Source organism: Schistosoma haematobium, chromosome 1, assembly GCF_000699445.3.
Source record: "Schistosoma haematobium chromosome 1, whole genome shotgun sequence".
Taxonomy (NCBI): Eukaryota; Metazoa; Platyhelminthes; class Trematoda; order Strigeidida; family Schistosomatidae; genus Schistosoma; species Schistosoma haematobium.
The window spans coordinates 63,164,060-63,179,289 of NC_067196.1; the positions used below are offsets into that span (position 1 = coordinate 63,164,060).

Sequence of the window (15,230 nt, forward strand, 5' to 3'; positions counted from 1 at the left end):
ATAACTCATAAATAAATGAGATTATTATATTTTGATAAATAAAAATTACTTTGTTAAACATGAAACTGATGTATCTTACATTTTGCAAAATAAGGTCTATATGACTTCAGTCTAATTACCTAATAGAAAGATTATTAGTATAAATTCTGATCTACTACAGAACAGAAACGACTGCCATATTTTCTAATCCATGACGATGAAAAATATCTAGATCAGCTATACCGTTTGGTTTTAAATGTTTTGATTATTTCTGAGGAATATCGAGTGAAAGTGCGCTTTCTAATGTGTGGATAAATTTTTGCATATTTTCTACTCTTAAGATATTGAGCATAATGAAATGCCACGTAGTAACTGTGTATTAACAATATACTGTAGGAAACAGTTTCACAAACATGTGACTCATTAGTGTGAGTTGATTCTTTTAACTTCAATTATATCTATCTATTTATTTAGCTATAAAGACGTTTTTATTCAAATTATTCTTATGTCTTAAGCATTTGATTTTACCAAAAAATATTCCTCATCTATCCACATGAAACTGAATAAACTTATGATCGATCTCCTTTATCACCATATCTTTTGATCGAGTTCAGAATAAATATTTTGAAATATGCTTGTACACTAGAAAAATGTTTGAATTCACTTGACATTGTTTACTTGAATCTTCTCATTGATGTTTAGCGATGCAATTGATCAGTCTCTTATTTACATATGTGCATACTGTGCGTATTGCCTCGATGTTGCCTCAATTCATAAGCATAATAAGCAGAGATGGGTAGTGACTAGCAGTAAATAGTTAAGTGGATAACGCGATGGCATTTGAAGCGAATGATACTGAGTTCGAGACCCAGAGTGGACTTCAACACTGTGATGGTGGTACATCCAGATGACGAGTCTCAAACAAAATGAAACGCTATGTAGATTTGTTGAAACATTTCCATTTATGGCTCAGTTTATTTTACTATCTTAGTCACATGTTAAACCAACACTTCTATACAACAACTGAGTAGTACACACACTTATCAAGTTTAATATCATTTATGTTTTATGTTAAATCATTTACATTTCTTTTAGATTGAAGTATTATATTATGGACAGGTTTTCAACCATTTTTTTATCAAATAATAACTAATTTATATCCATAACTTCATTGATTAAGTTGTTGTTCGAATGCTTGTATTACGTTAATATTTAAAAGAGAATTTCACTTCATTTTCTTATTGTTTATTTTTGCTTATTTAGATAGTATCGCCTTTAATGACTATCAATATAAATAGCTTTCTCTGGTTGTTTTTCAGCTTATGTTTTCGACATGCTAGCCATTAAACAATTTTAGTAAATGAGATGAAAATTATAATGCTGGTTTTGATTTACTTAAGTGTTGTCAGGAAAGTGTATTATCTAGAACATGAAAAGATGCATGTTAAGATAGAAAAATACTCCTTCCTTTTTTGTTCTATTTATTTAGATTAAAGAATAGTTGATCAAGGTAGCCGGTTATGCTTTAATAGCCACTTAATGTTGTTGATTATGTAGACGATGATGTTGTTGATAGTAATAAAAGTTTATAAAATATGGCTGTGTCAAGATAAATATGAAGCAAAAGTGAGCTTTTGGAACTGCCCTAATGGGTTGGTGTCTGACGAAATCTCAGCATGAATTCGAAGAGCTCGTTTGGCTTTTGCCGACTTACATCACCTATGGTGAACTCGAGATATTCGTCTATCAATAAAAGGACGAGTATACTGCACGGCAGTTCGTGCTGTTTTACTTTACGGCTGCAAAAAGTGGCCATTAAGAGTTGAAGATATTCGTAAGCTACCAGTATTTGACCACAGATGCCTTAGACTTATTGCTGGCATCTGCTGGGATCATCGGGTAAGTAATAGTGAGGTTAGACGTAGGCTATGAGGAAATGATGGTCCTACGTTGTAGCTGACTGACTGACATGTTGGTCGTATAATTATTAAATACTCAAACTATTATACTTTCACATTTCCCCTACTTGTGAGCTTTTGAGAAAATTATTATTGTATGTTTTATCGCTACCAACTTATTACGGAATTTTCACTCAATCCTCTTCCACTTCTGGTGTGGCTGTACCCATATTGTAAATTCTTAATTCTGTTGACATGTGGTCAGGATTTCACTAACTTGTGTGCGATTTATTCCTTAATTTGAACTGTATAATTAAAGGCTTCCTGCTTACTGAATCATTCTATACTCTGGCTATCAAACAAGCAAGCATGAGAACTTATATTCCGGACTAATCATAACTTAGTGTTACTCTCAGCTGTAATCTTACATTTGTCATGTGATTGGTTAGTTAAAGATCATTGTTATTAAATAGACAATTGAGGCGAGCTGATCAATAAGACTGATTTCCTTTTTTACAGTCCGATTTCATGGGTCTCAAATAAATTCAACAACAAGATCTGTTTATTTCCACCGAAACACCAAACATAAACCCTATCAACAGTACCACTTTCATGAACATGAACAACGCAACACTTTAGCAAACACTTTAAATGATTTACATCTTTTATGTAATATATTCATTTTACCCAAGTATCAATAATCAAAAAATACATTTTTTCTAAACTTGCTTTCCGAAAAGTATGATATAATTTATTTATTTATTGTAGGACAAAAATGTATTTTCTGAAGCGCGCATCCACCGCACGCGGGACTCGGACCCAAGATCCCCGGTCTTGCATGCGCACTGCCGAGGAGTTTTATACTAGGACAAAACGACCGTCCAGTGCTTTCCGGTTTTCAATGGTGATCTAGCTTAGATCGGCTCGTGAATATAATCATTCCACGGTATTCTTTTTCTGAATAGATGAGGAAATCACTGAATAACTTGTTTTGCACCACCACTTTATCATTTAGTGAAGAATGTTACTTATTGGCTCTAAGTAGCTATTTGCATCTATCGATTATGATCTGGAGAACGGCAGATTAATAGAATGATTATTTATCATGACTAAATACATTTTTGTGTTAGGTACTTAAAATGACTAACCAGAAGACATAGCTCTTTCAAACTACTCAATGTCAAATAATCGATTCTGTTTACCTTTTTATATTTTAAAATATAGGTGATAAACAGGTCGTTTCTATCACATTTTCACCTGACCACGATAGTGAAGCATACCAGCAAACTTATTTGATAACACTTCATTCACAAGTAAACCTTTTTGTTGATTAATTTATATCTTGACAATGGTAATCTCTATGTTTACATTATTATACGTTTCTCACAGTGCATTTTTTAAGTTCACAGAAATAATAAAGAAGCGCTGTTTAATCATAACACTTCATTCCTATTATCTTCATTGGTACAATGATAGCTATTAGGAATACTACTTAACGTATCTTAACATATGTTTTATTTTCTGATACATTTCTTAGTGTTAGATGAATAACATTAATCAACGAGAAAGCTCCAGGATTCACTTTTATTCTTGCTGTTGAAACTCGTCATGAAAGTTTATCTACATCCATCCAGCAACCCGTAATCTCAGAGTGACAACTACAATAGCTTGATTGTCTAGAGCAGACACAATACCACTGTATTTTCCTAGCAGTAACTGATCCTTTACAAGATTAAGTCAAATAAAAAAATTCATCATTAAACAGAAACCAGTGTCATGCTATTTGTCCCGCGGTAATGACCAAATATTTTTCAATTAGTTTTTCATCATGGCTCTACACTAATATATATACGTTTTACAATAATAATATAATACTCATCGAGTGGATACGTTACGTAATAATTACATAATGACATTTAAATTAACATTCAGTAATTGGAAGAGAGAGGATTATTAATATTCAAAGTAATCAAGAAGTTGCTATGTTGCGTAATATAAGAAACAAAGAAGGAATAGAATTTTACCGGATGGTCAATAGGATAGTAGTTACGTAAGAATCAAGAGATGAATGTTGAGAAGTTATAAGGCTCAAAAGCGATAGAAACAAAATTACAAATTTTTTTTTCTTTTATTTATTTAAAATTAAAATAAAAATGGAAGAAGCATGAAAAATAGTTCTTCTGACGGAAATGTTATACTGAAGGCCAGGGTAGAGAAAGTGGTTGTACGAATTTCTTTTGGATGCAAAGGTCAGGTTTGTGAACATGGATTGCGATGGCTTCCGCAATGTGCAAAAGGCGCACTCGTAAACCATGTGGTAGATTTGATGGAATATTGTAGATAACCTTAAAAGCTTTATTCACTTCGACTTGATGACCTGTGTCAACCAAGTGAGAGAGAATAGAACTTTTAATCACTTTCACCTGTCCTTTGCTTAGCCATGTTGGATGATGTTCTGTAATGCGGTGACGGACCTGTCGAATTGTACGCCCTATGTAACTGGCTCCACAGGAGCAGTTGAAACGATAGATACACATAGATTTGGCGAATTCTGGCAGTCTGTCTTTAATGGATGTTCTTATTTTCGGGTGGTTGTAGAAGATGACATTTAATTTGGCAGCATTAAATGTTTTTTGTACCGCTCTTCTTAGTTTCTGAGTCATGACTTCTTCAATGGTGTCATTTATGAATTGTAGTTTTATGAATAATACCTTCTTGGGGACAGTGGGTATTTTTGTCCTTGTTTTCTTCTCCGTCATATGTTTTTCGATGAATTTCATTGGGTACCCATTCAGACTGAGTAGGTTCCGAATATTGTTCAATTCATCTTCAATAGTGTCTTCAGAACAGATCATTCTAGCACGATGTGTCAAGATCTTTATTAAGTTCCTTTTGTATCTGATTGGAACTGCACTGTGGAAATGAGTGTATTGACCAGCTGCTGACTTTCTGTGTACTCTTCTTTTATAGTTCCATCTGTTCTTCTAGTTAGTTGGACATCTAGAAAAGATATGCTATTATTTTGTTCATCTTCTGATGTGAAGTTAATTGATGGGTGAACGTTATTAAATATATTAAGTAGATTGTGCTTATCATTTTCTTTTTCTAATACTATGAAGGTATCATCTATATAGCGATAATAAGTTGGTAAATGGGTAATTGTACTTTTAAGTGGTCCATTTTCCAGTTTTGCAAGGAAAATATTAGCCAGTAGAGGGCCCAATGGAGATCCCATGGCGACTCCATCTAGTTGTCTATAGTATTCATTGTCAAATCTGAATTGGACGTTCATAGTGCATCTAAGAATTAACTGTTTTATCGCGCATGCGGGAATCGGGGTTTCTATGCGTCTCGCCGTTAGTTCATTGCAAATATATTCAACCGTTTCGAGTAGTGGAATATTAGTGAATAATGATGATACGTCAAGTGATATCATGAATTTATTTTTGACTGATAGATTTTTTATGTTCTCCACAAATTCAAAGGAGTCTTTGACACTATGTCTGACAATTTCTTTGTGTAATGGTTGAAGAATTTGTACCAACCATTTTGCTAAATTATGATACGCTGAGTTATTCATATCTAATACTGGTCTAAGGGGCAAGCCACTTTTGTGTATTTTCGGTAGGCCATATAGTCTTGGTGTAATTGTTCCTGTAGGTTTCAACATTTCGAACATCTTTTCTGAAATAAAACCTCGTTGTTTAATTTCTTTCAGTGAATCAGTTAGTTGTTTTTCGATCTTGTCTGCTATGTCGTTTTTCACAGCCAGTTTCTGAAATTTGCTTTTATCATTTAGAAGGGCTTTCATTTTGTTTATGTAGTCATTTTTATCCATGAGTACTATCCCATGTCCTTTGTCCGGTTTCGAGATTAATAAATTGTCATTAGTTTTAAGTTTCCTTAGAGCTTCTGTATGTTTTTTCGTCAAAATCCCTTTCGTGTTATGTCTATGATTTACGTATTTAAAACAACAGTCGACTAGTGTTGATTTGAATCTAATTGAAAAGAAATTTCTTCGCTCAATTCGTTCCTTCTTTATTTACCAAATGGCAAAATGGGAATTTTCACTATATTGAAACGTTCTGGGCAAACATTTGCGTTAAAGGTTCTCAATGAGTATCTAAAGTATAGCGCAAGGCTCAGTGAGGCGATGACAAATGTTGATTTTATAAAGGAATGTATAGAAACCAACTTGTATCCAAAATTATATTGGAAATCTTTACGTCGCGCTCGAGTTCGACCAAATGGAAGGACTCTCAAACGCTTCGCTCTTAACCAAATCGATTCTCTAAACTCATACATTACCGAGATGGTAAAAAATATCAATGAGAGAATTTACGCTGTAGAAGACCTCCCTGATAATTTAAGGGAACAATATCTGAACTATGTCGAGATGGTTGTTAACTCAAGAAAAGAAAAGAAAAGAATGAAACTTAAGAAAAATCTAGATAAACAAATTCCAGAAATGAAATTTCCATCTAATCCAGATCAGTACGTACACAATTTCTCTAGTGTTATGCTGGACAAAACCGCGTTAGAAGCGTTATCACTAGGCCCTAAGTTTTGTGACTTTAAGAAAACAGTCAATAAAATGGACGTTGAAATTCAATTCGAAAATCTTTATGCTCAAACGTCAGAACTAGTAACTTCATCAAAAGATAATGTCGAAAGATTCAAATCAACACTAGTCGACTGTTGTTTTAAATACGTAAATCATAGACATAACACGAAAGGGATTTTGACGAAAAAACATACAGAAGCTCTAAGGAAACTTAAAACTAATGACAATTTATTAATCTCGAAACCGGACAAAGGACATGGGATAGTACTCATGGATAAAAATGACTACATAAACAAAATGAAAGCCCTTCTAAATGATAAAAGCAAATTTCAGAAACTGGCTGTGAAAAACGACATAGCAGACAAGATCGAAAAACAACTAACTGATTCACTGAAAGAAATTAAACAACGAGGTTTTATTTCAGAAAAGATGTTCGAAATGTTGAAACCTACAGGAACAATTACACCAAGACTATATGGCCTACCGAAAATACACAAAAGTGGCTTGCCCCTTAGACCAGTATTAGATATGAATAACTCAGCGTATCATAATTTAGCAAAATGGTTGGTACAAATTCTTCAACCATTACACAAAGAAATTGTCAGACAGTGTCAAAGACTCCTTTGAATTTGTGGAGAACATAAAAAATCTATCAGTCAAAAATAAATTCATGATATCACTTGACGTATCATCATTATTCACTAATATTCCACTACTCGAAACGGTTGAATATATTTGCAATGAACTAACGGCGAGACGCATAGAAACCCCGATTCCCGCATGCGCGATAAAACAGTTAATTCTTAGATGCACTATGAACGTCCAATTCAGATTTGACAATGAATACTATAGACAACTAGATGGAGTCGCCATGGGATCTCCATTGGGCCCTCTACTGGCTAATATTTTCCTTGCAAAACTGGAAAATGGACCACTTAAAAGTACAATTACCCATTTACCAACTTATTATCGCTATATAGATGATACCTTCATAGTATTAGAAAAAGAAAATGATAAGCACAATCTACTTAATATATTTAATAACGTTCACCCATCAATTAACTTCACATCAGAAGATGAACAAAATAATAGCATATCTTTTCTAGATGTCCAACTAACTAGAAGAACAGATGGAACTATAAAAAGAAGAGTACACAGAAAGTCAGCAGCTGGTCAATACACTCATTTCCACAGTGCAGTTCCAATCAGATACAAAAGGAACTTAATAAAGATCTTGACACATCGTGCTAGAATGATCTGTTCTGAAGACACTATTGAAGATGAATTGAACAATATTCGGAACCTACTCAGTCTGAATGGGTACCCAATGAAATTCATCGAAAAACATATGACGGAGAAGAAAACAAGGACAAAAATACCCACTGTCCCCAAGAAGGTATTATTCATAAAACTACAATTCATAAATGACACCATTGAAGAAGTCATGACTCAGAAACTAAGAAGAGCGGTACAAAAAACATTTAATGCTGCCAAATTAAATGTCATCTTCTACAACCACCCGAAAATAAGAACATCCATTAAAGACAGACTGCCAGAATTCGCCAAATCTATGTGTATCTATCGTTTCAACTGCTCCTGTGGAGCCAGTTACATAGGGCGTACAATTCGACAGGTCCGTCACCGCATTACAGAACATCATCCAACATGGCTAAGCAAAGGACAGGTGAAAGTGATTAAAAGTTCTATTCTCTCTCACTTGGTTGACACAGGTCATCAAGTCGAAGTGAATAAAGCTTTTAAGGTTATCTACAATATTCCATCAAATCTACCACATGGTTTACGAGTGCGCCTTTTGCACATTGCGGAAGCCATCGCAATCCATGTTCACAAACCTGACCTTTGCATCCAAAAGAAATTCGTACAACCACTTTCTCTACCCTGGCCTTCAGTATAACATTTCCGTCAGAAGAACTATTTTTCATGCTTCTTCCATTTTTATTTTAATTTTAAATAAATAAAAGAAAAAAAAATTTGTAATTTTGTTTCTATCGCTTTTGAGCCTTATAACTTCTCAACATTCATCTCTTGATTCTTACGTAACTACTATCCTATTGACCATCCGGTAAAATTCTATTCCTTCTTTGTTTCTTATATTACGCAACATAGCAACTTCTTGATTACTTTGAATATTAATAATCCTCTCTCTTCCAATTACTGAATGTTAATTTAAATGTCATTATGTAATTATTACGTAACGTATCCACTCGATGAGTATTATATTATTATTGTAAAACGTATATATATTAGTGTAGAGCCATGATGAAAAACTAATTGAAAAGAAATTTCTTCGCTCAATTCGTTCCTTCTTTATTTACCAAATGGCAAAATGGGAATTTTCAAATATTTTTCATTAGATCTCTGGACATGAGTCAATTGTTGATAGACCACCATGGAAAACCTGGAAGCACTATACTGCTATTATTAAAATTCTTGGTATTTAACATCGGTTTTTATACTTTCAATATTCTTCTGTAAAAGTGATTTACACCCTTATAAATAATCTACTAATTAGTTTTGTATAATTATGAAATTATGTGTGAAGTACATATGAAAGGGTTATAAATTGCGAAACACCCTCGTTTTCACTCTCAATGAAGTGACCAATCATAAAGAAAAGTCAATATCTTTTCATTTCTCTATTTATTTATTTATTTGAACACATAAATATTGGCACAAGAGAGCGGCAATATATATGCATCACACAAAACAATGAGAATTTAAAGAGAAGGAAAAAGAAAAATGGTAAGGAGCGTAAAAAAAGGAGAACAATAACGAAGAGATTGGATTAAGGTAGTGTAATAATAATAATAGTAATAATGGGGGAACGGAAAGGTACAATCAGAAGAAATCTTTCAGTTAAGGAAGATACAACCACTTTTACGAAGAAAGTAAAAGGTTACAGCAGGATCGCCACTGGCTTCTATTCTGAGCCATATCTGATAACGTTTCTAGCCACTGTGTAGCACCATCTCTCGGACCCCAACCAGGGATTCGTGAAGGACCAACACAATCCAGTCCTTTGCAGCTTTCTTTCATGCCACGACACCATGTCATACACTGACCACCTCTCCGCTTCTTCCAACCAGTCCCAGACTCGGCAAATAATGCACGACGTGGAATTCTCTGGGACGACATTCGTAGAACATGTCCAAGTCACCGAAGTCGGTGTTTCAAGATGGTGACACCAATTGCATTATCATCTCTGTGCCCGAACACACGATGCCGAACCTCTGCATTACTGACATGGTGTTGCCACTGGATGTCAGCAATCCTTCGTAGACAGCGATGATCGAACACAGAGAGTCGTCTAACGTCCTCAACTCGGAGAGGCTAGGTTTCACAAGCATAGAGCAAAACTGCTCTCACCGACGCGTTGTATATCCGATTTTTTACAGCCAGACGCCAAAGGTGGCCCAGATTGGCATAAGCCGCTCTGGCTTTCACTATACGTGCATTGATCTCATCACTCACACCCCCACCAGCACTTATGCAGCTACCTAGATACACGAACTTCTCGACTACTTCTATCTGCTCACCATCCAGGGTGAGTACAGGATTGGAATCCTGCCAGTCTTGTAGAAGTACTTTGCACTTCGAAGGTGCAAAGCACATACCGTACCTACGGACAACGATTGCCAACTGATTAAGTGCAGATTGCATTGCCTGGGCATTATCGCACAGTAAGACAATATCATCCACATACTGAAGGTTGAGAAGTCTTTCTCCAGGCAACAGATCCACACCACCATTACTTACATTCATCAGAGCTGTTTCCAGAATGTCATCGATGGCAAAGTTGAAGAGAAATGGTAAGATTGGGCAACCCTGTCTAACCCGACTGCTCGAATGGAACAATGGAGAGAGGTGGTTGTATGCCCTCACTCTGCCTGAGGTGTTTGTATATAGGGCTTTTAGGATGTTAGTAAACTTCTCAGACACATCCTTCTTCAATAGACAATCCCAGAGAACAGTCCTGTCCAACGAATCGAAGGCGGCCCTAATGTCAAGAAATACTACGATTGTTAGCCTTTGATAAGTATGACGGTGTTCTAACATTTGGCGGAGGGTGAAGATATGATCAATACATCCTCGACCGGAACGAAACCCAGCCTGCTCCTCGCGAGTCAATCTTTCTCGGGTTTTGAACAACCTACGAAGTATGACGGAAGCCAATAGCTTGGACGCAATCGGAAGTAGACTTAACCCCCGATAGTTGTTACAGGAACGACGTGAACCCTTTTTAAAGATAGGGACAATTATCGACTCATTCCATCACGTTGGTACACTCTCTAGTTCCCAAACCTTTGTAAACAACGTCGTCAGTTCCTTAGTCAGAAAGCCACCACCATCTTTAAAAAGAGCCGGAGGTAAGTCATCTGGGCCAGGTGATTTGTAACACTTCAAGAGTTGGAGTTCCTTGCGGACTTCCGCCTCATTTGGTGGATCAGTCGTCACCGGCCATGGAGGGCAGGACAGTCTGACCGATTTTGCCGGAGCAGCAGGCCGGTTGAGCTGCCCTTCGAAAAATTCTGCCCATCGTCTAAGACGTCGATGGATGTTAGTGATTGGCATCCCATCAACCTCGCAGATTGTTTCGCTCACACCAGACTTCTTGCTGCCAGTGGCTCGGATGAGTTGGAAGAGCTTCCGGTAATTACCAGATGCAGCTGCTGCTTCCAACTCTTTCGCACGCTCCGACCACCAGGCTTCTCGGTCCTTACGCAAGCTTTGCCCAATTTCCTTACGTAACATCCCTCGTTTGTGGTCAAACTCACGGTCACCCGAAGTAGACCGACGGGCTTCGATGAGTTGTAAGGAGCCTGAAGAAACCCAGTGCTTATAATCGGGGCGTTTCGTGAAGCCTTATGCGGCTTTACTCGTCATTTTCATGGCGTCATGCAATTGCAACCAATGCTCATCTATACTTGTCGGTGGAATGGTAGCTAGCCTAGAAACTAGCTCGGTTCGATACTTACTAGCAACAGAAGTTGCAACCAGCTTGCTAACATCAATCCGTTGGTGGCGGTCACTACGTTGTCCACTGAAAAGTAAGGCAACATTGGCGCAGACCAAGGCATGGTCAGAGTCCAGATAGGTACTCCAAAAGGAGCGGCAGTCTTGTACACAACCACGCCAGCGGTAGCTGATCGCGATGTGATCAATCTGAGTCCAGGCTTGGGATGCAGAGGGAGGACGCCAGGTGGCACATCGGCGATGACTGTGCCGAAAGTTAGTGCTAGCCAGAAACAGGTTGTGGTCTGTGCACAGTTGCAGTAGACGGTCCCCGTTATCTGTCTTGCGACCGACAAGTCCCCATCGGCCACCTAAACGACTCTCTTCTGTGCCTAGACACCCGACCTGAGCATTCAAGTCTCCGGCTAGTACTACAATATCTGTCGAACGCACTTTCTCGAGAAGAACAGATAATTGGTGGTAGAATTCATTCTTGGTTGCATCCGGGCTGCAATCTGTCGGAGCATAGGCGGAGATGACGAAAAGACATCGTTTCTCACGCCGATTTCTTCTCACTTTGATGGAACTCTCTAATCTAACAGCACACAACCGACTGTTAATAGGGATCCAATCGATTAGTGCTGCCTCAGCTCTAGCGCTTAGTGCGACACCAACGCCAGCGAGACCAGACGAAGATGCCACAGGGTCCCCGGATAAGCGCATGTAAAACAAGCTTTTTGAAGCGACAGATGGAGATCGAATTTGTAGTACTTCACCAGAGTCTTGAATACGGGTCTCGGATAGACAGCAGACATCGATATTAAGACTTTCCAAAGACATAGCCAGCCCTATCTGGTGTCCAACCTGCATAAGTGTGCGAACGTTGAAGGCAGCCAGTTCGAATAGTGCACGTGATTTCAGAAAAACTGCTTCAGTACTCATATTCAGTGGTGACATACAATTTTCAACCGGACAGTGACTCGAGAACGTTTAGATACAGTCGAATTTCCACCAAAGACGAGCCGCTGTATAAGTATAAAAGAGGGTAAATAAGTGACGTAGTAAATAATAATAGTAATAATAATAATATTATTAATAATAATCATATGAATCATTTGATTGTTATTCGAAGCAAGAAAAGTAGTTTCCATAGATATTGAGAGTTCGCCATTTGTGTGTGGGCTGCGATACTGCCTGGGTGCCCAGACCGAAGCAGGTACTTATCTTAGGGGCCACACACCTAGCCTTTGACCTAAAGGTCTAACCCACAAGGCAGTGGAGCATCGTAAGGAGATGCAGTCCTATGATAACCGGTGACCAACGATTGGTTCATACGCCATTTGTTCCCGCAGGATACTGGAGCCCATGTGCACCATTGGTTTGGGATCCGGTTAAAGCGCCGGACATTCGCTTTTCGTCCTCCCATTTTCGTAAACAACACCTCCGCCATGAGAAGGCAATGTGTAGGACTTCCCTGGCAGAGGCTGAATACGCGTGGCCGTGTGAGAGTATTTCGAGAAGGAGAGCGGACTCTCCCCACTCTCGGCCGTACCGGGGCATTTGGGGGCTTTCATTACTTTGGAAAGATGACATTATTCATTCATATTATACTCCAAATAGAAATAAAAAAGTTCATAAATTATGTAGAAATTCTAAAACCTTCACATTTTTACATCTATTATGTTTTCACTTGGTGTTGTTTTACATGTATCTTCCCATTGTTATTTAGGACTGCAGTTGATCAGTCTCATGTTGGCATATGTGTATCCTGTGCTAATGGCCTCGATATAGCCTTAAGCCATAAGATTTTTAAGCAAAGACGAATAGTGGCTAGCAGTGGAATGCAGGACCCACGTTTCGTCCCATTTGGGATTCGTCAGCTGAATGTACCTGCATCGCAGAGTTGATGTTCACTCCAGGACTCGGATAACACGATGGCGTTTGAAGCGAACGGTACTGGGTTCGAGTCTAGAGTGAACATCAACTGTGCTATGCAGGTACATCCAGCTGACGAGTCCCAAATAGGACGAAACGCGCGTCCTGGATTATTATCGTTTATTCTTGTTTTTACAGTTTGAAGTTTGTTAGTCTGTTTATGTTTAAATGACTTACAAATAATATTTAACGGAATCAACTTGTAGACAAACTGAACCTGAGATTAAAATTTGTTAAAACAATATAACTAGTATGTGTTCCATTTTTCAAAGATTTATTAACCTGATAATCAACTATTTCTTTTAACAATTAATTTAAACTTTCAATTATAGAACTTGATAGAAACATCTTGAAAAGTATATTCTTCGTTCATGTCTATATTTTGTTTGTACAAAAGAACAATGAATTAGACTAATTTTATTAGTACTGAAAATTCAAAATACTTTTATTCTCTACTATTAGATATATAACTCACATAAATTAATTCTTACTGGAGCATGTAAACAACATAACTTGTATATCCGTGGTGGTGACCGACTGAACAATACTAATGATATACTTTTTACAAATGTACAAAATGATTTTCTTGGTGCACAATTTTTAACTGAAACAAAAGAATCCAGTAAGTTGTCGTGAATAATAATTATTAAATTTCTTGTCGATAAAATCTAATTACTTCTTTTCAATACCTGTTCATCGTAAGATAGCACCCGGACTCTATATATAAGCCTTCGACCATCGGGTTTAGCTCACAAGACAATGGAACGGCTCCGTATGATGCACTTTTATGGCAACAGATAGCCAAAATAAATATGTGGCCAATTAGTTTTCTGAGAACCTTGAAGCCCATGTGTACAATTAGTTTGGTATCAGAGTTTTTTGACTCACCTGAGTGAACTATCCATATTCATCTTAACGAATTTTATTTCAAAAACACGTTATGGTTAAATAAAAATAGAAATTCTCTAAACCATTTAAGTTAATTGTACAGATTCAAAGTCTTTTTAAGAAAAACTTATACACTGTTCCCTAATGCAGCATTACGTTTTGTAAACTTCAGGAATAAATTGTGTCATGCAATCCATAAACAATCTGTTTAAGATTAGTAAATGTTTTAAAATATCGCTTGCAGAATGCAGCTCTTCAAATAATTCATTGTTCTGTAATAAATAATTTAGTCTTTACTACCAAGAATGGTACTTTGTATTTAGCTGAGTAGATGATAATAAAATACAATGAAATCATAGCATTCTGCAAATCATATCGTTTTTGTTTTGGGCATAAATGACTAAGACAACCAGTGAAAGTAAATTTTACCATTCATCAAAATTATGAAACATTTCGAAAAATCAGATAGTTTCGATTTTATCCTATACTGTCTGTTCGGCTCAACTTTTGATAACCAGAACAGTCATCAGATGTTTTTATATCTATAATTTAGAAACAACCTCTTATCTAATAATAACTGGCCAACAGTCCTCTTTAGTAAGAGAGGATTCGAATACAAATAGTGAGATAGAACCAGTTGAAAAGGAGGATACAGATAACCTACCTACTAAAAAAGAAGTAAAACATAAAGAAACTCCTGCTAGAAGAATTTTATACGCTGGTTATGTTCACTCCTCAAGTAGTGGTACAAAAAAGGTTCGTATATTGGTTGTTTATTAGTTGTATACTGCAAATTATATTTTACTAGTCTAGTTAACAGTTTGTTTTGTGTTATGAAAAAGGAATTTTCAGATTACAATTAGAATGGGTGTAAATTCATGAACTTACTGCAAAAGTATTTTAATGTAACAAAATTATTTTTTTAAGTAAAATGGTTTGAGGTATCTGGAAAGTTTCTGTTCCAAATAAATAATTTGACTCTGCAAAATATG

At 36.7% G+C, this 15,230-nt stretch overlaps 2 protein-coding genes across 2 annotated transcripts in view; one reads left to right on the forward strand and one right to left on the reverse strand.

Annotated features, from left to right (window-relative positions):
* Positions 1-15,230, forward strand: part of MS3_00001822 (uncharacterized protein) — a 56,202-nt gene that overhangs the window by 36,965 nt on the left and 4,007 nt on the right. The window contains exons 18-20 of the mRNA XM_051209322.1: positions 3,102-3,190; positions 13,813-13,972; positions 14,792-14,994. Coding sequence (XP_051074765.1) covers positions 3,102-3,190; positions 13,813-13,972; positions 14,792-14,994 — 452 coding nt within the window. The remainder of the gene's footprint in view (positions 1-3,101; positions 3,191-13,812; positions 13,973-14,791; positions 14,995-15,230) is intronic.
* MS3_00001823 (uncharacterized protein) overlaps positions 1-15,230 on the reverse strand; it is a 46,896-nt gene that overhangs the window by 16,010 nt on the left and 15,656 nt on the right. The gene's annotated exons all lie outside the window — the stretch shown is intronic.